This window comes from Periplaneta americana, chromosome 11 (assembly GCF_040183065.1).
Source record: "Periplaneta americana isolate PAMFEO1 chromosome 11, P.americana_PAMFEO1_priV1, whole genome shotgun sequence".
NCBI classification, from domain to species: Eukaryota; Metazoa; Arthropoda; class Insecta; order Blattodea; family Blattidae; genus Periplaneta; species Periplaneta americana.
This window is the reverse complement of record NC_091127.1, coordinates 8,124,207-8,148,568: the sequence shown is the minus strand read 5'-3', so window position 1 is coordinate 8,148,568 and position 24,362 is coordinate 8,124,207. Positions and strand designations below refer to the sequence as shown.

At 33.7% G+C, this 24,362-nt stretch overlaps 1 protein-coding gene across 2 annotated transcripts in view; it reads right to left on the bottom strand.

Annotated features, from left to right (window-relative positions):
* Positions 1-24,362, bottom strand: part of Eip63F-1 (Ecdysone-induced protein 63F 1) — a 96,498-nt gene that overhangs the window by 14,390 nt on the left and 57,746 nt on the right. Inside the window, exon 1 of one of the 2 annotated variants that reach the window (XM_069838905.1) lies at positions 19,994-20,104. The exons of the other annotated variant lie outside the window; for it this stretch is intronic. Within the exon in view, the coding sequence (XP_069695006.1) occupies positions 19,994-20,003 (10 nt within the window). The 5' untranslated portion in view covers positions 20,004-20,104. Of the gene's footprint in view, positions 1-19,993; positions 20,105-24,362 lie in introns of those variants that run through there. 2 annotated transcript variants of the gene reach the window in all.

Sequence of the window (24,362 nt, the reverse complement as noted above, 5' to 3'; positions counted from 1 at the left end):
CGAGGTTTTTTACTGATCGATTTCATATGGAATAGCCCGTATATTTGTAGTTAAGAAAATAGTTCGACAACTAAAATTTGGTTAATTTTGGAAGGAACTAATGTAAATAAATGTGGGCTTTGTATCACGCCCAGTTGACTGCGGCAGCGAGACAGTGACATTGAAGATATATGCAGTGCAAGGGAAGTGCCTGTACTGACAATCTTGAGCAGAGGCACGAAGAAAGAGGGGCTTTGTTATCTTGTGACATGCAAAGGAAACTTGATCGATCTTGAGTGGGTGGTTGGGTTCGCTGGCAAACCTGAGCTTCACGGCAATTCAACCGACGTGAAAGTCAGTGTCCTAACATGTGATGATCAAAGCTGCTATGGGGCGCGTTTTCTCGTTCCACACTTTTTCATTACTGTCATACAGACATCGTGTCGTCTTCGAAGAGCATCTGCAGTCCTCTATAAAATAAGCCTACTATTTTACCTACCAACTGTAAAATACATTCATAGACATAAATGAAAAGTCCGAAACTTTTCTTTCCAGAGTTCACATCACTAGAGAAGTCTCTACTTTCCTTTCTTCTTCTTCTTCTTCTTCTTCTTCTTCTTCTTCTTCTACATGAATTGTTAGACAAGGGCCTTATTTCACCTCTAGAGTAATATCAGTGCAATGTTTAGTCTATGTCATTCATTTTCATGAAATGCATCTTCTTTTTTTAAGAAAATCATTCGAATAACAGGACTCGTGCATTTCCTCCTACATAGTAAATAATTTCATTAATGTATTGATCCTATTTACGAAGTATATGATTATGTCTCATGACCAGAATATTCTACGAAATGGAAGTATAAAAATTGGAGATTTATCCTTCGAAAAGGTGGAAAAATTAAAATATCTTGGAGCAACAGTAACAAATATAAATTACATTCGGGAGGAAATTAAACACAGAATAAATACGGGAAATGCCTGTTATTATTCGGTTGAGAAGCTTTTGTCATCTAACCTCCTATCAAAAAATCTGAAAGTTAGAATTTATAAAACAGTTATATTACCGGTTGTTCTGTAAGGTTGTGAAACTTAGCTCTCACTTTGAGAAAGTAACAGAGATTAAGAGTGTTTGAGAACAAGATTCTTGGGAAAATATTTGGGGCTAAGAGGGATGAAGTTACAGGAGAATGGAGAAAGTTACACAACACAGAACTGCACGCATTGTATTCTTCACCTGACATAATTAGGAGCATTAATCCAGACGTTTGAGATGGGCAGGGCATGTAGCACGTATGGGCGAATCTAGAAATGCATATAGAGTGTTAGTTGGGAGGCCGGAGGGAAAAAGATCTTTGGGGAGGCCGAGACGTAGATGGGAGGATAATATTAAAATGGATTTGAGGGAGGTGGGATATGATAATAGAGACTGGATTAATCTTGCACAAGATATGGACCGACGGCGGGCTTATGTGAGGGCGGCAATGAACCTGCGGGTTCGTTAAAAGCCATTTGTAAATAAGTAAGTATTGATCCTATTTGATTTTACCTGTTATATTACGGTGCAGCTATAGAAAGTCGATTTGGAACTTTTCACTGATTACAAATTTTCAGTAACTCTGGTGCCCAGAAATTCTGTTAGGTTATTTTTACTTTTGAGGAGGGGTGAAACGAAGTCTTTGAGCACATCGATCTTAAGGTATATTGCACTTACGCAATGGCCGTAATAGGACTTACTGACTCCTTTGACTGCCTTGGGAGGAAGAAGGGCGAAATTAATTAGTTTATGGGGGTAGATCTGCCTCTTTTGATCAGAATCAAAATATGAGGTACTTTAGAAATAAATAATGATTGTGAAGGTAATATTTTGTAAAAATAAACTTTTGATAAAAATAAAATAAAATCTTGCTCCAGAATTCAAACAAAAATGCAGTTATATAATAGTACATTATGCAACGAGCCTATAATGGTAGTAATTAAGACGCGAGTATGTTTATGAAACGAGCGCAAGCGAGTTTCATAATTTTCATACGAGCGTCTTAATTACCATTATAGGCAAGTTTCATACGACTTTTTATGCTCGACCATATTCCTAACTTGAAATTATTCATAAGTATTCATGTTATTCTTATCTGACTGGGGAGCGGAACTGACCTTGTGCAATATCTTGTAAATTGTGAGATGTGCGCAGACGCGAAAGTATTGATTTTTTCCGAGAAGCAAATGTCATTGACCTTGATATAATCTATAGAGTAAAATAAACATTAATCTTGATATAACCTTGAATTGAATAAGACATTGAGAAACGAGATGACAAATTGAATTTATTGGAATATTATTTACAATTAACGCTAATTATTATAGTAACAGAACATAACCTTCTGCGACAGTATTGGATTTATAGCTTCCGTGACGTTTCGCTAGTTGTCCATTGAAGCGCTGCTACCAGGTGTATAATTACTACATTTCGTCATGGTCGAGCATAAAATATGATAAAGACAACTTTTAAGGCATCGAGTTCATAAAAACTAATAAGAAGATGGTCTAATTTACAGGTATCGTGAAGATACATTTCTTTCTCTGCACTTGCAACGTCATTGTGTGTTAATTCTCAAATTTTTTCTTAGTATCTTCTGAGAAGCAAAGCAGTCATGTAAAAAAATAATAAAAAAAGAGGTACACTGCCACCCAAGCTTATATTTTCCGAAATATTTATTAAAATCACTGTCACTGTCATTCCAATGACCAGACTTTCCAATTTTCCGCCGTGTTTTACCTTTCCGTATATATTTGTAAGTTTCCTTGTTCTTTTTTAGTGCTGAAAAATTAATTCTGATTGAAGAATATGAAGGAAATATAAGAATAATCCCTTATTGTAGAAAAAAATCCAACCTCGCTCTCTCTACCACTGACTACACAAAAGAATAGTTGAGGCGATTTCTTGTGGCGAAATTATGCGTCATCCATCTCAAATAGTTATATCTGAGTACGTGAAATTTGTATTCTCTTAACACAATATACCTACGAGTAATTCGCTTGCTTCCATTCCAATTCCTCTCCTCAAATAGTTTTCTGGTTGCAATGTTGTCACTACTGCCTTCACAAGATAAATGTTTATATCTTTTTATTGTTGCACTGTTTTTCCGTAAATATTAAATCTTTTGAGGCTTCAAGTTTCAGATGATTTTTATATTAGATACTAATAATTCTCGCCATTTCTTAATTTCTCTCTTTTCTTTTATTAAGTGACACGAATGCCGGTCCTTTTGAAAATGCAACATTTTGCTAAATATTTTGAAAATATTATCAAAATATCTTATAATTATATACACAGAATGGACCGTAAGCAATGTCATTCATTTCAGAAGGTTATTGTTGGAGATATTTCAAACAAAAATCTTTAATACAATTTTGCACGTTTCCGGTTGTTATTGTTATTAAATTGCTTCTAATAATGATAAAAGTCTGTAAGATTATCATTCAAATATTGTGTATGTACTGACAAAAAGTATTGTTTGATTTAGGCCTAATTACACAGTTCTATTTAAATATTTTGTTCTTCTTAAAATATAAAAATTATGACATAAAAATAAATTTCTCTAAGAGTTAAAGTGAATTATAGTGAAATTAATCGAATCTTAATACAAACAAAAGCAAAATTATTTTATAGAGGGCCGAGTAGAAGTGTATTTTACGAAATAAAGATCCTGCGCGATTTAATCTGACGTGAATTGTGACGTTCAAGATAATAAAATAGATATTAAGGTATGCAAAACAGTAATTTTTACCGTTAGTAAGATATCATACAGTGTATAGTCGCCAGAAATGTAAAATGTCCATCATGTATTAGCTAAGTCCTTGGGTCATGTGGTACTGACCTCAGATCTCACAGAGAATTTGAATGAATGACAGATTTTTTATTCTATTCTAGCTTTTACTCTATCATTCATAAATAATTCATGGAATTGATTGCACTCTTTTCACCAAGTCACGGACGTGGTAAGCAACTTGGTTGAAGGCAGCAGGAAACACGACCACAGCTACAGTAGGCTTATACTTGAGGTGCACGTGAGAATTTAATGTTGTATTATTAGCGAAATCCTCTTGTCTGATGCTTTAGGATTTAATCATCTCATACAAAACAAAAATTACCTCGATGACTTACGAATCAATGCATAGGTATACTCGTGCCTATGGGTTTCAAATCCTTGTTGGGAGAAGTTACCTGATTGAGATTTTCCAGAGGTTTTCCCTCAACCAATTGCTTGGTAACTTTCGGAGTTGGACCTCGTACTCATTTCGCGATCATAATTTTATTTATGCTCGACCATGCCGAAATGTAGTAATTATACACCTGGTAGCAGACCTTTAATGCATGTCATTAAAGTACACCTACTCATTAAAGGTCAGGTCTTTCAGCCAATGACGACTCAGGTTACAACTGTTCAGCCAATGACAGGTCAGCTTTCTACCGTTATAAAACCGCAAGTATCGATTATTCTCGGATATGCAATCGAAAGAGAATTAGCGAAAAGTCACGGAGGCTGGAAATCCAATACTGTCGCAGAAGGTTATGTTCTGTTACTATAATAATTAGCGTTAATTGTAAATAATATTCAAATAAATTCAATTTGTCATCTCGTTTTTCAATATCTAATTTAATTTCAATGTTATCTCTGTAGGTTCTTATGACCTAGCAAGGTCAATGTGAACATCTGTTCCTCGGAAAAAATCAATACTTTCGCGTCTGCGCACATCTCACAACATACGGGACATTGGTCAAGGTCAGATACAAAGAAAATTAATAATATCAAGTTAGAAATATGGTCGAGCATAAAAAGTCGTATGAAACTCGCCTATAATGGTAATTAAGAAGCTCGTATGAAAATTATGAAACTCGCTTGCGCTCGTTTCATAAATATCCATACTCGCTTCTTAATTACCTTCATTATAGGCTTGTTGCGTAATGTACTATTCCCCTCTTTTATCGTCATCTCCGTTTCTTTCCCATATTTCGAGTTGCTCCGATGTAGTCATTCGGCTGATTGAACTTGGGCCCCATGGTATGTGGTCATTAGTTGCTGATGGTAGTGCTATGTACTGTGGACTCTGCTCTGGCCTCATGGTAGCTCGTGGGACCGGGGTTGAGAGACCGCGGTGATGCCTATTTGGAAAGATAAAAGGATTCTTCAGGCTGTAGGAGACTTCGGAGGTGCCCCGAGGGGAATCTGTAGCTCGAACGGCCTTAGGGCAATCACACCATTCCATTCCGGGTAGTATAATGGGCCAACCAAGCGGCCTACGTGGGAGGGTAGTCCCCAGTCCGTGCCCTCTCCTAAATAGGGACTAACAGAATAGAGTACATCTATTTACTAAAAATATGAATAAACTAAATCTATTTTTCCTAAATAATGGAAATAATAAAATTAACACTGTTTTACCAACAAATACGAACGTGAATTCGGAGAAAATCTGTGCACTAATGATTGGATTAACATGTCTAGACGCTTGTCTGCCGATCCGTAGTTACGCTCGGGCGTGGGTTCGATTCCCGCTTTGGCCTGTTACCTGGTTGGGGTTTTTCCTAGGTTTATCCCAACCGTAAGGCGAATGTCAGGTAATCTATGGCGAATCCTCGGCCTCATCTCGCTACCACCAATTCCATCGACACCGAAAAACTCAGTAGTAATACAGCGTCGTTAAATGACCAAGTAAAAAGAAAACAGATCGGGTAGGAGAAGGTGTGCGCTGTCAATGGTTTTTAGTTTAATGTTCAACCTTTAGATTCTTATCCATATGCGGAGACTAAGAGGAAGGCAGAGAAAAGGAAAGACTGGAGAATGCTGAATTTGCAATGAAAGATCTGCCCTTGGGCAGAGCACTATTAATGAATGAATGAATGTTAAGGGGTTAGGTATAGCTTACAGCAGTAAACTTTTTGGAAATATTCAACATTTTTTTCCTCCATTATTGTATCTTTTACAATAATGAAAATTGGTATGTGTAAAATACTGTCCTTCTGCTATATGAAAAAAAAATATTTTTAAGAATTAAAAAAATTTCTTTCAAAATTAAAAATGGTGGCAGTTCACTGTGCAGTGATGAAGCGTTTCCCTCATAATTAATAAACTTGTTAACTTTTTCATGTTCTCTCTCTTTTATTTTATTGGTGAAACTCATGTTTACAATATCATACTCTTTCAACTACATTCCTTAGTAAATAATTTTTTTTTTATTTTGTGTTAGAAGAAAATACTGATATTTGACCTTTTTTTAAATGAATTTTTTTTATCAGACAATCTATCAAAGGTAGAGAAATGATCTTGCATCATATTGTAGATATGACATGGATAAATACACACCAAAAATTTCATCACAGCATGTTGGATAGTTGAGTTATGTGGGAAACGCTTCGTCACTGCACAGTGAAATTAATTTTGAAAAAAAAAAATGTAAATAATTTTTTTAAAACGTAAAATATTTTTTTCATATAGCAGAAGGACAGTGTTTTACTGCTGTAAGCTGTACCTAACCCCTTAAATCCAAAAGCATTTGTGGTGTGCATATTGTAATTAGGCATTAAAATTTCATTTAAACTGACAAACCATTAGGGAAATAATATGAAAAATATTAGTAATAATTTGTTTAATGGAAATCTGTAATACCGATCGGGCTGTGTAACATGATACGTACTCGTATTTCCGACTTTTGCTACCATTGGTTTGGGTTTAACATTGCTTCAATAGCCTCTCTATGGAGTTGGAGGTTTTTCTATGTTATTTGTCTATTATCTGTATCATTTAGGACGTCTATAACCATAGGACATTGTGTACAGGTATGTGGTGATGTAAATACATATAAGTGAGTAGTTTGATATTGAGTAGAGGTGGAAGAATAGATAGGCAACTAGGTACTAGTTAGGAATAAGACGTAAGCATTTTACTTGACACAAAGAAATCGTTACAGTAAACGACGAGGCTAAAACGTAGCGCTGACTATGATTTCTTGGAAGCGACGTCTGTTACTCCACAAGTTGTGAATCCTCTTCAGTGGAAAAGCTTATTTACGATACTGTACACCACTTAACCTTAACACTATGTTTACGTGCAGTGTCAGGCCGAAAAGTCTGACTGCAAAACAGATCAAATACAAAGAAAGAGCTTGTCAAGACTCGAGAGTTTTGTTTAATGTTCTTGCCATTTCGATGGTTTTGCAGCCTGCATGTTCATGTGTTTAGGAAAATTCAGAGTACCTGAAATTATATTAATGTTGTCTAGAGATTTTGAAAACATTAAGATTTCTTCTAATCCTATTAAATTCGATGTGAGCAATTTTTGGGAGAAACAAAGACTACATTAATTTTATAATTTTAAATTAACTGATTAAAAATTTTCAATGAAAAATAAAGAGTTCTATGAATACCCAAGTGAAAATTTATCTCACTTTTACATAAGATTTTTGTATTTATTGTGCTTCCTCATATTAGAGGCTGCCATTAGACAAAGCATACAAAACAATATAGATGAATGAAAGATAACAGAATAAGGAAAAAAGTAAACAAGTACACAACCAAACAGACAATGGCAATTTACAGAATAAGAAAGTTACAAGTAAATACGCAAAGAAAGCTAATAAGAGAAAGAAAAAAGATAATGGTGCGTTAGTTTTTTCAGTTCACTGAATTAGAGTCCATATAGGTGGTTTCGTAAAAGTTTGACTGACTCTCTAATTTTGAGGAGGGCCAGTTCATTCAGAAACGATTTGTGCAGTCCTAGGGTCTTACAGAATTGAGAAGAGAAGTTGGATATCACTCCTCTTGCTCCAAACATCAATCCCGTAACACTGATATCGTGAAGTTGGTATTTATCTTTATAATACAGAATGGTTGGAACGTAGATTGCTCGTTTCTCCTCATGTACGTCTTCGGGCTGTCCTTTATACGTCGATTATCATACCCTGAGACAGGGATTCGCTAATGGCGATTATGTCAATTCGTCTGTTAATCGTTATAAATGCCCCCAAATCTAACAATGTTTCAGAATAGTGAGAATTCAAAATTATTTCCAAATTAACGGCAAGTAATATTCTGAAAATTGTTAGGCCTATTTATTCTGTATCGATTAAAATAGAAATTTTCGTCATAGAAACTTGCTTGTCTACATTTAGGTCAGGTTAGGTTAGGTCGGCTACAGACCAGTTAGGGCGACCCTTTCCACGTCGGCGATATTGTCTACATTTAAATCTACGGCTGGGAAAAATCAGATTTCTCTGATTTAATTTGCTTCTTATAGTATTTCAAACACCACAAAGAACAAAATCGCCGTGAAAGTAGATCTGTTTCTGTAATGGAATAGTTAATGCAGTGTCTTATTGAATTGTGCAGGAAGTTGTACTCAAATTTGTGAATTCTATATGACGAGTTTTAATGACATAACAGCCTGGAGGATTACATGATGGAAAATTCCGCAAGGAAAATAAAATGCTAAAAAAATCTTTACGAAGTATACAGGGTGTTTCAGAAGTAATGGTAAAAAATTTAGAGATGATAAGTAAAAACGAAGAGAAGCAAAAAAGTTCCAAAACATGGGTCCGAAAATCAACCGTTTACGAGATAATGCCATTTTTTGCTGCTTGGGGCCGCCAGTGAACAAAGCGCCTGGATACAGTAAAGTGACAATATTCATGCTTCGTAGGGGCTATTCCATATGAAATCGATCAGTAAAAAAGCTCGCATTTTTTTAATACTCTAATTTTTTCCCTACTTATACAAGGTGCTGAGGGGAGAGCATTTGCAAAAATATACTATCGAAAGTCAAACGGTTTTCGTACTATTGAGCGAAAAATTTAGCGTATTTTATAAAAACAAGCCTCTTTCAGCGCTCAAAACTCTGGAACCATTTACTGCAGAACATTGAACGGGAGCTCATTTTGAAGCTGACATTTGGTAGGTTATGTTAAGAAGTAATCCTTATTTTTATTGTACACAGAGAGACAGACAATCTGATTTTACTCACTTTTAGGCTTTTTGCCCATTTGTAAAAATTAAAAAAATATTGAGAAAAAACCTTGCATTATTAAGAGGGATTCGGCATTGTTTGGTTAGGGGTACGGCAATAAGTTTCGAGGGTATTAAATAAAATATTTTCACACGCCTGGACTTGAACGGCGCAGTACAGCACGCACTGGCTGAGAGCTGAAGATAAGCGAGCGTTGGGCGTCATTTTACTCCTGTGTTTATGAATACTTGTGATAAAGCTAGCCCAGCTATGCGCTACTAGACGAAACATCACGTGTTTGTCTCCTGGCCTTCTTGTCTCGGCTAGCTCCCGCCTCACAGTCAGCTGGTTAGTTTACGCGCGTACTATTTATTTTCTTTATTTGATATTTTCAATACTTTCTTATCAACGGTGCACCAGTAAAAGATATGTGTTTATTTGTACTTTCAATGCGGAATCTAACCATATATTTTTAAAAAATTTTTTTCGTGGGTAAAGGCGTCTTAATGAAGAAAAATCTAAATTTCTCCATTTTCATAAAAAGTAAGAAAAACTGTTTATATGTCAATATAAACTATAATTTCTCAGAATCGAAATAAACCATGATTTTAATCATTGGGTGAAAGGGTTTCGGAGCTACAACAGTTTAAAGTTGCTAATTTTATGAAAATAGCCTACGATAAATTAAAATATTTTTAATTTAAACACTATGAAGTTCTGATGCCTCAAACTTTGCACAAAGCATTGTATCACAGTTGTCTACGGACAGAAAAATTGTCATTGTATTTAAAGATTGCAAGGTCAATTTTCTCTATATTTCGGTCGATTTGAGATGGAATAGCCCGTATGTATGTCGCACTCTGCCCATCCCATTTCCTTCTAAGTGTGAGACAATATCTAAACAGACGATATGGTGAACGGTGGATAGGTAGAGGAGGACCTGAACCTAGATCACTGGATTTAAATCCTTTGGATTTTTGTGTTTGGGGTTATGCAAAGGGCCTAGTTTACACAACAGACATCATCACAACTGAAGAATTGCAGCATCGGGTTGTAGATGCCTTCCAGCAAATGAAAAACTGCCCAGGATTGCTCGAACGCATTCTTGGGTCTTTGCGAAGAAGACTGGACAGATGCATTCAAGTGCATAGTCAGCATTTTGAACACCTGCTGTAAAATTCTTCAGTTGTCATGTTTATACTGCTCTGTACCTTGTTTATCTACAAACTTCACTGTTGTTCAAATAAAAAAAAATCTTTTGTGTATGTACAATCACATTTATGTGGTGTTGATTAATTTTACATTCTTGTGATTGATAAATTAAATCAAATTGTCACTGCTTTTGTTGGAATTAGTACTTAGTAGTCAGCGGGCCATAACCACGACAAAATCGTATTATCTCGTAAATGACTCGGGCGTAAAACATGGTAACTAACATTTTAGTCAAAAATGAGATATGTAGTGTATAATATGGTATCTTACATTCTGCGTCTAATGCAGTAGCTAGTTTTCTAACATCTGAAAATATGGCAGAAGCACACAGCTTTTACTTTCCTTGTAATTATACAAACTGATATATATATATGTTTACCTACCTAATAACTTCAAAACACTAAAAAGTCACGTACCATGTTTTCTCCCGAACCCCTCAATTTGTGGATTCATGTATACTGGAATCTTTCATGTTTACTTCTCATCTCTAAATTTTTTATCATTGCTTTTGAAACACCCTGTATAAGTGACAGAAATTGAAATGATGATTTCCAATGTGTATTTTTTTTTATTTTTATTGTTTATAAAATACTCGTGTTTAAATGTATGCATGTTTATCAAATGCAATACTCAAATGGGTTGCACAGACAGAGCCTAGAAACATTTGAGTCAACACTTTAGATTGCTAAGAATAATTGTGAAGCCAAAAATCGGGAGAAGTAAATAGTGGAAGACTTCCAGATCGATTCAGCTGATCTGAAGCAATAGATGAAGATCTAGGCGGATAGAGAATAGAGAAGAAGAAAATCGCTAAGAACAAATTTGAATTCGTTTAAAAATTGTAGGAATGCCTCCATTAGTTGTTATTATGTACAAGTTTGTTTTTATTGTCGTACGAGTCGTAATTATATAGGAAACTATTAGACTTGTACTACGACAGGATTGGCGCACAACTAGGAAGAACAATGGCCATGAACTAGGGCGTCCTTGTAGAGGTCTTGCGTGAATCTGTTACGCAACGTTCAGGGGATTGACCAGTGCGCAAGAACAGTTGTGTTGTGGGGGAGAATCAGCTCTCGTGGCCTTAAGCTTCTTTGTTAAATATGCAAGATAGGACAGTCCGCTCTTAATTGAAACAGGGGAAGAGGAGCGCTGCACTAAAGTATTCAGTATTTGCAATCGATTATCTGGTGCCGAACCTTACTTTTTAGTTCTAGACTGAAGAACTAACTGAATCAGGTTCGAAATACAGTTCCTTGACTTCTTTCTCATTTTCATTCTGCAGGAAACGTACAATCAGGGTGACCAGATTTTGAAAATAAAAAGCCGGGACATCCTTAAGCTATGGTTTGGCTACGGCGATCATCGCCGACGATCATCGCTGGCGATCTTCGCTGGGATTCTGTCCCGTTGATTTGAATGTGCATGGTTTCTTTACGGCGATGAACATCAACGAAAGTCGCTGGGCTCGACGAAAATCGTCAGCGTTTGCCTTGGAGGCAAAAACCTGGCGATCATCGCCGAGACCCCAATTGTAAAATTACAGTAGGTCATGAATTAAATCAATTAATAACATGTGATTTATACATCATACATACCATAATGGCGGCAAAACAGAAATCTTTCTGCAATTTCTCCACTAATGAAAACGAGATATTAATTGATTAAACACAAAACCCTGTTCGACATGAGCCAAAAAGAAGAACCAACGTAATGTAAACAATAACAAATAGATTTGTATATAGATCTATATTTGCAACTACCAGAACTTTTAACACAATTGAGTAAAGTGATTCATAATTGAAGGATACACACATGATGCGGCAGATTTAGCTACTGAAGCAAAAGTTTCAGTGTGAAATAGTAAGTGAAGTGGAATTCCGAGCAAAGGAGAGAAGTGCAACAACCTCCTTCTCTCATTATTTTTGTTATTTGTAACATTATGCCCTAAATAAATGCTCCTAAATGAACAAATGACATTGTAAAAAGTAAAAATAAAGTGTTTATATAATTAGTTTTTACCTTAAAGTTACGCTTATCTTTCAGCTGGGCTTATTGGTCTGTGAATAAATTTTGTGGGTAATTTTACAAAATCATTTTCAATTGAACTTAAAACAAAATGAAATTGTTCGGGAGAAAGTCTGAAATATTCCTTAAAATTGGTGGTTTCATTTTCAAGATGTCTTAATATGAATGAATTAAAAGATCCCTCTTTATATCTATTTCTAATGTTGTAATTTAATTTCTTGAATGTAGGTAGTAATTATGTGGGTTTTTTTTTTCGTATGTTAGTGTGATGTATTTTTGTGTTCTTGTGTTTGTGATGTATATAATTTAAAAATTGCTTGTGACAACAATGTTTAACGGAAAACTGTGTAACGTCTTCAGAGATTTCAACCCACAGAAATTTAAACTACATTCTAGTGAATATTAGGATTAGATATTTGCTTAGGTTATAATATAGCATACATTTCATGAAACTTATTAATAGAAATATAAGATTGTATTTTAGGATTTAATTTCAACTCATTCCATTTCATTCATTCATTCATGTGTATAACGTAAAAAACTTTGTACAGATTTGCTGAATATATAGATTTGTTAAATTGTATTAATTTCATAATTGACACGTAAGACTAATTCAATAGGAGACTTCATTAACCTATATCATATTATTATTATTATTATTATTATTATTATTATTATTATTATTATTAGCCTACTATTATGTATTTATAACCCTAACATACCTATCTCAGGTAAAATAGGGTTCTTTGTAAAATTGGAGTATAATAAATAAATATGACATTAGCTACTTTAAATATCCGTACTTGTTTTTCAAGGCAAAACTTATATTATAACGCTATCATATTATCATCCACTTATCAGCTGATCAGACATGGTCAACTATATAAAACAATTTACTATCCACCTACGAAGTTCTCCGGTAAAGAAACCACTCTCTGACGATGACCGCTGGCGATTTCAATCGTTAGCGATGTTCATTCGACGAAGATCGTCGTAGCCAAACCGTAGCTTTATGGGATACTAAATTGTCAAAGATATTAGTTGTACAAATAAAATTAAATTATTATCCTTGCTAAAATTCCTATGCTAATTAATCACCACGGCATGGCGAGTCCTCACGTTGCGGATAGAGGAGACGGCCTCCAGATATGGAGGGTAGCTGCGAATATATTGAATAAGCAGTCGTGGACAGCCGATAAGGGGTGGTCCTCCAGCTTGGGGGTTGGGCGAAGGGCTAACAACCCATCACCGTAAAAAAAAGCTTGTTACGAAACCTAACAATAAGCCTCGGAATGGGACTGATTCTCCGGCACGACCACAGCAAAGGAATAAGGTTAAGTTATAAGATTTGGTACATGGAACGTAACTAGTCTTTATAGAACAGGAACTAGCAAAAGAACTAGCTAGATATAGAATAGACTTCGTGGGAGTACAAGAGGTTAGGTTAGATGGGAATAGCATATCACAAATAGGCGATTACTTGTTGTATTATGGGGAAGGAAACATTAATCACCAATTAGGAATAGGATTCTTTGTACACTATAAAACAGTTATATTACCGGTTGTTCTGTAGGGTTGTGAAACTTGGACTCTCACTTTGAGAGAGGAAAAGAGATTGAGGGTTTTTGAGAATAAGGTTCTTAGGAAAATATATGGGGCTAAAAGGGATGAAGTTACAGGAGAATGGAGAAAGTTACACAACACAGAACTGCACGCATTGTATTCTTCACCTAACATAATTTGGAACATTAAATCCAGACGTTTGAGATGGGCAGGGCATGTAGTACGTATGGGCGAATCCAGAAATGCATATAGAGTGTTGGTCGGGAGGCCAGAGGGGAAAAGACCTTTGGGGAGGCCGAGACGTAGATGGGAAGATAATATTAAAATGGATTTGAGGGAGGTGGGATATGATGATAGAGACTGGATTAATCTAGCTCAGGATAGGGATAATTGGCGGGCTTATGTGAGGGCGGCAATGAACCTCCGGGTTCCTTAAAAGCCAGTAAGTAAGTAAGTAAGGAAGGAAGTAAGTAAGTAAGTAAGTAAGTAATTAAAAATACCTCACAAGGATACGAACAATTTTTAATTGTTCAATCATTCTAGAGATGAACTTAACTGCTCCTATAGAGTATTCCACGTTAAGAAAAAAACATTGGTTTCATGGACCTTGCCTAGTACATTGTACTGTAGAAGCTATATGATAGGCTGTCGTTTCTATGGCAACTAGACATTTGATGAAATAGCACCATATACTGAATGCTTTTTTCTTAATGTGAAATCCTCTATAGACGTGAAAAACGCTGTACAACAAAATCGAGATATCAATTAAGTCGATATTCTGTTGCGGTCTATCGATTTCCTTGGGCCCAAATGTTTATTCCGTAATGGAGTCAGAGACTTCCTGGCTCACCCTCGCGGGCGTAAACGATCTATTTCAATTTGAGTGACCTCACTTGACCCAGGCTGTCGGTTCCAGGAGGTGGAAAGCACCATTGCTTAATGGAGAGCTGGAAATACCTTGAAGCGATGTGGCTAAATGTCCGGAGTCATTGCGAGCGGAGAGCTGACACGAAACAAACAAATAAGGGAGCGTTCAAGCCATAATAACTTACGTGAAGAGTAAAAATGTTATTCAGAGAAGACATTCAGTCCTTTAGTAACAAATATGAAAACTTTACAATCTCAGTATCTTATACTATAGAGTCTTAAAAAAAAAACAACTTTTTCCTAATAATTTTTTTCCAACCAAATTTTAAGAGCATATTTACTCTGTAAAAGACTAACAAAATCCAAATTTTTAAGTCCCAAATGTTTTTGACTATCGATTTTGTATTTTTTTTCTATTTCTTTCAGAAATATTTTCAACGCAAGTTTTTAGTAGAAGATCTCAATTTTAAGCTTCCTTTTTTTTTCGTTAGATTGACAAGAAACAGAGAAACAATTCTGTTATTTTAGTAGGTTATTTTACGACGCTTTATCAACATTTTAGGTTATTTAGCGTCTGAATGAGATGAAGGTGATAATGCCGGTGAAATGGGTCCGGGGTCCAACACCGAAAGTTATCCAGCATTTGCTCATATTGGGTTGAGGGAAAATCCCGGAAAAAACCTCAACCAGGTAACTTACCCCGACCGGGAATCGAACGCGGGCCACCTTGTTACGCGGCCAGACGCGCTAACCGTTACTCCACAGGCGTGGACGAAACTATTCTATGTGTTCATTTTATGAAATATCTCATTTATTTACTTTATTTATTTATTTATTTTTTTTAAATATGAAAAACGTTGTTTTTTATATAATTCATGAAAAAAGTTAATAAAACAAACTAACGGCATTTCTCACAAAATAAACGCACAGAAACATTCAGCTACCTCATAAACGCTTGCACTAAAAATTTCATCTAGATAGATTAATATTTGGCATGAAATAGTTGGTGTTGAATCAAGAAAAATTAAGTCAGGGAAAAATGGATTTGAAAGTAAAATGAATATATATGTAAATTAAAATTCTCCTCCGCTACATTCATCTAGTAACTTCAGCGAGCCAACTTTAGAACAAAAAATTGCTAGATTTGTAATCAGAAATTTGTAAAAAAGAATTCTTTGATGAAAAAATATTTTTGACAGCTCTTTAAATGCCACGCCCCCTTACAGCTTAAATTAAAAAAAGTTAAATGTGTTTGTAATCAGAAATTAACTAAATCCACTTGGTATATGAAAATATAATATATTCTAAAGAAGTTAAATAGCCAATAAAAATTTTTTGGAAAATTTTCATGATTTTCAGTGGAATGCGCCTAGCTTGAGGGTTAGCGCAATAGGTCGCAGTGCTGGGCCATAGTGTCCCCCCTCCTTCCCGAAATTCCATTCTATTCCTCACAAGCATGATAACTGGTACAGCCATCGATGATGTTCAAGAAACGTTCAGATTCAGAAACTAGAATGTATTGCGGTTTACAACAGAGATGGGCATTCGTGCATTCGTAAGCATTCACACTGCGTATATAATTATACTGTACACCGTTTGTGGAGTATAGGAACCTTGTGCAAGTGATGAGTGGAAGGGTCAATCCAATGACCGCTCTGGAAGAAAACACTGATTGAAGACGACTGTCTAAAATGTCACCCCTATCTATCACATTCTGCGACGCACATCTTACCCCTTAGCGGCAGTCAGCCGATGCAGCCCGCAATACACTTCCGCACTGATAGGCTCCGCCCATTCGCTTGTCATAGGCTCCATTCAATTGCGTCGGATTGTAGAGTGACTTCACTCCTATACATTGCTCTGAATGTTGCCTAACCTATAGGCGCTCTCTTCTTTCTTGTCTCGTTAGCCAGTGAACAAACACCGATTGCAGCGAATTAAAATGCGTAATCATTCAATCAGTCTACTATATACAGTCGCGAAGCTTGAGGTGATTTTTTGCAAATCTCGTGATAAAGCGCTCCAAGCGGTTAGCAACTAGAAACAATAGACTGACCCACGGTCGACTTTGGACTGTGTCGTATTTCCATCGAGTGCTAGCTCGTTGCGTATTTCACATTGATGCTTGTGAAATGTTCGTTATTGGTTGTAATTAAAATGTTAATGGCTAAAATACAATAATTTGAATAATAATATTTTACTAGAGACGTAGAAAAATTAAGTTTGTTTTAATGAAATTTATTGATCAAGTTTTATTTTCAATTCTGATGGGATTATTATTGCTTAGGCCTACTTTTTTTTTCGAAGGATATGTTTTTAATTATAGCTGTTAATTTTTTTGTTATTTTTATTTGTTACTTTACTAGAGACGTAGAAAAAGTCTGTTACAATAAAATTTATTGATCACGTTTTATTTCCAATTCTGGTGTGATTATTATTGCTTAACCTCATCCCACTTTGTTAACTACGTAAGCCTACACTACAAGTACCGGTACACGTAAGTTACTCCATTAATTCATATTTCCATTATTATTGTTGTAAAGGGAAATGCAAATTAATATTTATTGGTTTCATAGTTAATTATCGCTATAATCTTGAATGAGTGAAGCTATTATAGTAAATTTCAGTTCGTTTTGCACAAACAAAAATAATATTAACCTATTTCTTGCAGGTATCTTCGAGTTTATGGTAGAATTTAATATACTTCATTAAAATAATAAATTAACTTTATGCATTTAATATTTCAATAATGTAAGGAAGGTGTTAATTTTTCTAAAAGAACACGACGACGAAAGTGTAACATATTTTGTCGTCTGCTAGGAGAGAGATCTGCGATGATGAGGCGATAGTAGCGATCCTAGTGGTGGGCAACTACCCATGTTTGCATTTTTACTACATATTGAGCTTCGCGACTGTATATAGTAGACTGTGATTCAATGTTGTATGTATAATCAGAGCTTTCGTGAGTCAGCTACAGTATGGCTAACACGAGTTATATTAAACGACGCTCAGGACTTCAGTTTAATCATCTGCGGGAAAGTGATTGTTTATTGTTGGAGGTAGAAAATGGGGGCACAGTGTTTAGTTTTTGACAACGTTATTACCACTATTAGAAAATTCCACTTAGAGCGGAACACACCCTATTAGTCAATGAGGAGATCAATGATCGTGTGAAGTCATTCTCAATGACCTTCGTAAGGATAAACTTGCATTAAAGATAAGTTTATTTAATCCTACCAGGATTATATCAAGCATTATTGAAGGGATTTCTTCTAGAAACGAAATTTTGTTTTAATTTTAATTTCTTTTTCAAAGAACCATTTCTTTGTTTTGTGTTCTTTTTAAGTGTGCTGATATTATTAGTTCCAGTTGAGATATTTAATATTAAATAAAAGTTGCCTCTAGTTTAAATAATTTCGTTTTTTAAACCAAATATAATATAATATATAACCCAATTTGTTTAACTTTGTTCAAATGATACCTTAAGTGATCCATGTTCTCATGTGAAATTTCGAAGTTAAACACAGGTACCCATACTTCCGGTTTGTTACGGGAAATGGTAGGCCTACTACCACCAATTGATTCTTTACATAAGTTTTGGTTATCAAAAATTTTTTTATGAACAACCAGTATCACAGTTTTCGATAAAAAAAAAGCGCTGATAGGGTGGTCTGAAACACCCGGTATATATGTATATATATATATATATAATTATTATTTAAGTGTAATATTGACACAAGCATTTTTATTACACAAAATTAAACTAAAGTTGAAATTTGTTCAAAATTAGATGGCTGTGAAGAAATTACGTTTCAAAGATTTTATAATTATATTCATGAACATGTTATATTAGAACATAGAATAATATTAATAAATATACCGTAACATATTAATAATAATAATAATAATAATAATAATAATAATAATAATACACAAAATTTAAAATACGGTACCGACGATAATGTAAACAATTTTAAAATTCTACGCACGCCACTGTTTTGGTAACAGCGCTAGCATCGTTGTCGATTTGTATTGAAATATAACCGCAGCATCACGGCGCAATAGCTTGAAGTACTATAAACCATTGTTACGTAATATATCTTGCCATTGTTGCACTATATATTTATATTTTTGTCGTTCTTCGCATGGTAACCACTGGTTTGAGTAAAATTATCGTTGTTTTCGATTTTACAGAAATGTATATTTTTCGAATGATGTTATGTAGGTCTACCGGAACGGTAGTTGAGGTCGCAAACAAAATTCTTGCTCAAAAATGAGTCGCGCCTTCAAAAAGTTTGGAAGCCGCTGAACTAGAAGAAATTGTTATAGACAGACGAAGAGACCTGATACAAACAGATAAACGGTATGACAATAGTAATATGCGTTACAAGAGCGGTATGTTGAAGTTTTCATGTTCGAGGAAAAGTTTGAAAAAGCGAAACGTAGTTGAGCTTTTTTAATTTCCGAGAATTGAAAGAAACCATATCGCTCGTGTATCGTACATTATTTTGTGCGAAGATCGTTTATGACATACCTGAAAGAGGAATTTCTAATTAGTTGCAATGAAATCTCCATCTTGGTTTCTGTTCAATGACGGCAAATTTGCAAAACAAAAATATCTATCTTCAACATTGTTGCTTTAAAATATTTTATGTGTTTACTATACTCCAGCAGGCCGTGATATACGTCTGTCTTTTTTTCCCCCAGTCTATAAATGCGAACTTAAAACAAACGACTTCCTTAATGTTACATGCATCACGAAATGCAGTAACTTTAGTGGAGTTGTAGAGTTCACTTAATTTTTGCAAATATTTAAAAACAATAATTAACAGTGCAATTTAGGTGAAATTGCAGTGGTAAGTTTCCAATTTATAATTATTACTATGTTAAACGTCTCTAAAAATAATATGTTAAAAGCCTAAAGCAGTAAAATGAATATGTCACTTAAGCGGTAAGAAGAGGGAAATTGTTATGTGTGTTAGGTTGGGAATACTGAATGTGGAATTTTAGACTTTCCGCGGGTTGGTTTTGTGCGGAAACCAAGCAAATACGCACGATCTCGCACAAAAGTATTTTTTTCTGTGTGAAGGATGCTAAAAACCTGAAGGTCCGTTAAGTTATCGAAATCGATCTTTCGTAGCATCAGATATATTTTTCTTTTATATGAGAAACTTTCAAATAAGGGACAAATAAAAGTATCTATTTTACTTGAAATACATTTGTGTCTTCATTCTCACGGTCTTTATCATTACTTGTACGCTTATAGCACTCAGAATTAAATTTTAAAGAGTCCGAAAGAAATATTTAAGAAATGTGTAACAGTGATACATAGAGATTTGAATTGACCTCACCTTCTGGCATGTCTGGTTGGTAGCCGAGCACGTCAACGATCTACAGCACAACAGAGCAGGGCGCCGCTCATGGCCAACTGACGGCTTCCTGACTACACTGTAACTACTTCGAGCAGATCAATAACCACCCCCACACGGCAGCCTCGACTCGCGCGGACAACAGCAATTAAATCATTTTTCGCTCAAACTTGTGCCTCAATTGTGACATTGAGACGAAAAATGATTCTTACTATAATACTTGTAGAGGACATGAGTAGCCTATGCGTTACCTTATTTGCGTCTGGGCTCAATTATCACGAGTTCAAACCCCGTATAGGACTAAAAATGACAACTTTTTTCCTAATACGTAATTTTTAAACCAAATTTTGAAAGAATATTTACTGTGTAAAGGACTAGCAAAATCCAAATTTTTAACTCCCAAATGTTTTTGGCTTTTGGTTTTTTTTTTTTTAGAAATAATTTCAAACTCAAGTTTTTAGTAGAATGTATGTATGTATTTATTTACACTGCAAGTGGGCAAGCACCCTGTGGCAGTGGTATACACAATATAAACAATACACAATAAAATGATAAGCAATACACAATAAAATTTACAGTACACAATACAATTTTACAATACATATACAATATTATACACAATACAATAAGAATACACAATACAATTTAACACAATAATAATAAAACATAAATAAAATACCTAATTTTACAATACAACCTACATAATTATGTATAGGTCCTACATAAGTTCAATAGTCTTTCACTTTACTCTCATCTCACTCCCTGTAGTGGCACTATGACGCATTTCACTGACACTCTATAACACATTTCACTGACACTATAGAACACATTTCATTGACGCTATAAATTATCACTGATCGGAACTGTTCCCTGCACTGTAAAACCATAACTTCACTGACTCACCTCGCTTCACTGATACAACAGTTCAAATAAGTCAAATAATTACATCCTTATGCATACTTATAAACATAACTACATTTAAACTAAACATTTCTAGTCTAAGGCCCTCTTACACGCTATTTTTAAATAATTTATAATTCAAATCAAGGAAGTAACTCGTCAGGCTAGATAAATACATGTCGCCTTAAAAAATTAAATGTTAAATGTCACCTTAATTTTAATTTGCACTTTATACACAACTTTTTAAGTTATTCTTGAATCTCCTTAAGGAAGGACAGCCCTCAAAATGAAGGACAGCCCTCAAAAGGAAGGACAGCCCTCAACGCAATTTTTTAGCTTTGTTCTTTTATTAGATTCTCAAGACACACAGAAGCATTTATATGCATTCATTTTGTGAAATATTAGATTTATTCACTTTGAAAAAATTGTTTCACATTTTAAAAATGTTATTTTTCCTATAATTCGTGAAAAAATATATATTAATAAAATAAACTAGCAGCATTTCTCACAGAGTTGCTTTGAGATTTCTTTGCACCTAACCTGTTTTAGATTTTCGAAAACTTTCCTCCTACCATCACCTACGGAAACATAAATTTATAGAATTTAAGTAATGAACCTTGAAAGTCACTATTAATTTCAATTCAAAATGAACACAACGAGTGACGTCCTTAATTTATCAGTATATAAATAAATAATCAATATACAGTTCGTAATAATGAACTTATCCGAAAGTTTGTGCATTCCATAATTATTAATATGGGCTTTGCTGAAATGTGGTTTAATATTGAAACGACGAGTAGAAATAAATAGGTTGGCACACAGTAAACAAGCAATTCTTTCGTCTTATCCCCATTTCCTTTGGAAGTAGTATTTCTTCACGAGTTTAGATTTTTCCATGTTCCAGTTCTCTTTAAACTGCAGTATGCGTATTTATTTATTCATTCATTCATTCATTTACTTACTCACTCACTCACTCACTCATTCATTTACTTATTTTTGTTTATTTGCTTGTTTATTTATTTTTATTCATTCATTTATTCAATTACGTACTTACTTAATCACTCACTCACTCACTCATTCATTCATTTACTTATTTTTGTTTATTTGCTTGTTTATTTATTTTTTATTCACTTAGTTACTTAATTAATTACTTATTTATTTATTTATTTATTTATTTATTTATTTATTTATTTATTTATTTATTTATTTATTTATTTATCTATTTATTTATTTGCTTGCTTGGTTGTTTGCTTGTTCGTTCGTTCGTTTGTTTGTTTTTTGTTTATTTATCTATTCATTTATTTACTTATTTATTGTTAATTTGCTTGTTTATTTATTTACTTAGTTACTTACTTAATTAATTACTTATTTATTTACTTATTTATTTATCTATTTATTTATTTATCTATTCATTTATTTACTTATTTATTGCTAATTTGCTTGTTTATTTATTTACTTAGTTACTTACTTAATTAATTATTTATTTATTTACTTATTTATTTATCTATTCATTTATTTACTTATTTATTGTTAATTTGCTTGTTTATTTATTTATTTACTTAGTCACTTAATTAATTACTTATTTATTTATTTACTTATTTATTGTTAATTTGCTTGTTTATTTATTTATTTACTTAGTTACTTACTTAATTAATTACTTATTTATTTATTTACTTATTTATTTATCTATTCATTTATTTACTTATTTATTGTTAATTTGCTTGTTTATTTATTTATTTACTTAGTTACTTACTTAATTAATTACTTATTTATTTATCTATTCATTTATTTACTTATTTATTGTTAATTTGCTTGTTTATTTATTTATTTACTTAGTTACTTACTTAATTAATTACTTATTTATTTATTTACTTATTTATTTATCTATTTATTTATCTATTCATTTATTTACTTATTTATTGTTAATTTGCTTGTTTATTTATTTATTTACTTAGTTACTTACTTAATTAATTACTTATTTATTTATTTACTTATTTATTTATTCATTTATTTACTTATTTATTGTTAATTTGCTTGTTTATTTATTTATTTACTTAGTCACTTACTTAATTAATTACTTATTTATTTATTTACTTATTTATTTATCTATTCATTTATTTACTTATTTATTGTTAATTTGCTTGTTTATTTATTTATTTACCTAGTCACTTAATTAATTACTTAGTTATTTATTTACTTATTTATTTATCTATTTATTTATTTGCTTGCTTGGTTCTTTGCTTGTTCGTTCGTTCGTTTGTTTGTTTGTTTATTTATTTATTTATTTATTTATTTATTGTTAATTTGCTTTTTTATTTTTTTTATTTACTTAGTTACTTACTTAATTAATTAATTACTTATTTATTTATTTATTTATTTATTTATTTATTTATTTATTTATTTATTTATTTATTTATTTAATGTATTCATATAGGACTAATCAAAACACATTCTATTTCATGGCACTCTCTTACTAAGTATTACTTGCAGACGGCGCTCGCAGTCTTCAAAAGGCTCAGAACTCCTGCTCTAAGCATCACCTGAACGAAGTAAAAATAAGGTACCACATTCAACATCGCAGTTATGAATAAAGATAACCTCCATTCAATGCACAAAACTTGCTTTAGAAAAGTAGGTTATAGGTGTCAAGATCTAGCTGGATTATTCTGGGAAGCAAAAGGATTAATGTGTTAATTCAACATCCGGCCATTTGAAAATAACTTTTTTACTATTTTCAGTATGTTTTATTCAGACTGTTCCAGTTGCCGTAAATCTCTCTAAAAGGAAATAGTTCCGAAGATGTAATCTGTCTTGGTCAACAAAAGCCGAGAATTGTACCAACTTCGTGTTTTCAAGGCATTTTATTTACTCTCTCCTTCCGTTGATCAATGGCACGTTGTGCTGACACAACGACAACAGCAAACCGGAACCAAGCGCTGGCAACCGTCCAGGAAGCTCTGTAGTAAGACTTCCATGTTACCTCTGAAAGGTGCAAGACGAGGCACGGTCTTCTTGCTGGAATCCTGGCGTTATTTTAAGCAGCGCTGAAGATTCAGCTTGTTAACGGTGCCACAATAAAGCTTTCAGCCCAGCGGACTTGCAGTGCCCCGAGAAAACTGTGGCAGCATCACGAATTACAATTTGAAGCCAGGTCCCGCAAGTAGAAAGTCCATGAGTCAGTCGTTATACGTCGCACCCTATTATTTCTTGAAACAAGACGCACAACGCAATTCCTCTGAGACTGACACATTGCAAGAGGTTTTTAACAAATGTTTTCATTTCAGAGATTGTATTTTCATCCTAATTATTCTTATTATGAACTTTTATTGTCATATTAGTCATCAATATATACATTCAAGGATAGTATGGTGGTGACTAGAGCCGAACTTTTGTGTAATATGAAAGTGAATTGAATTGAATTGAATTGAAAAAGGAGAATGTGGAGGACAAA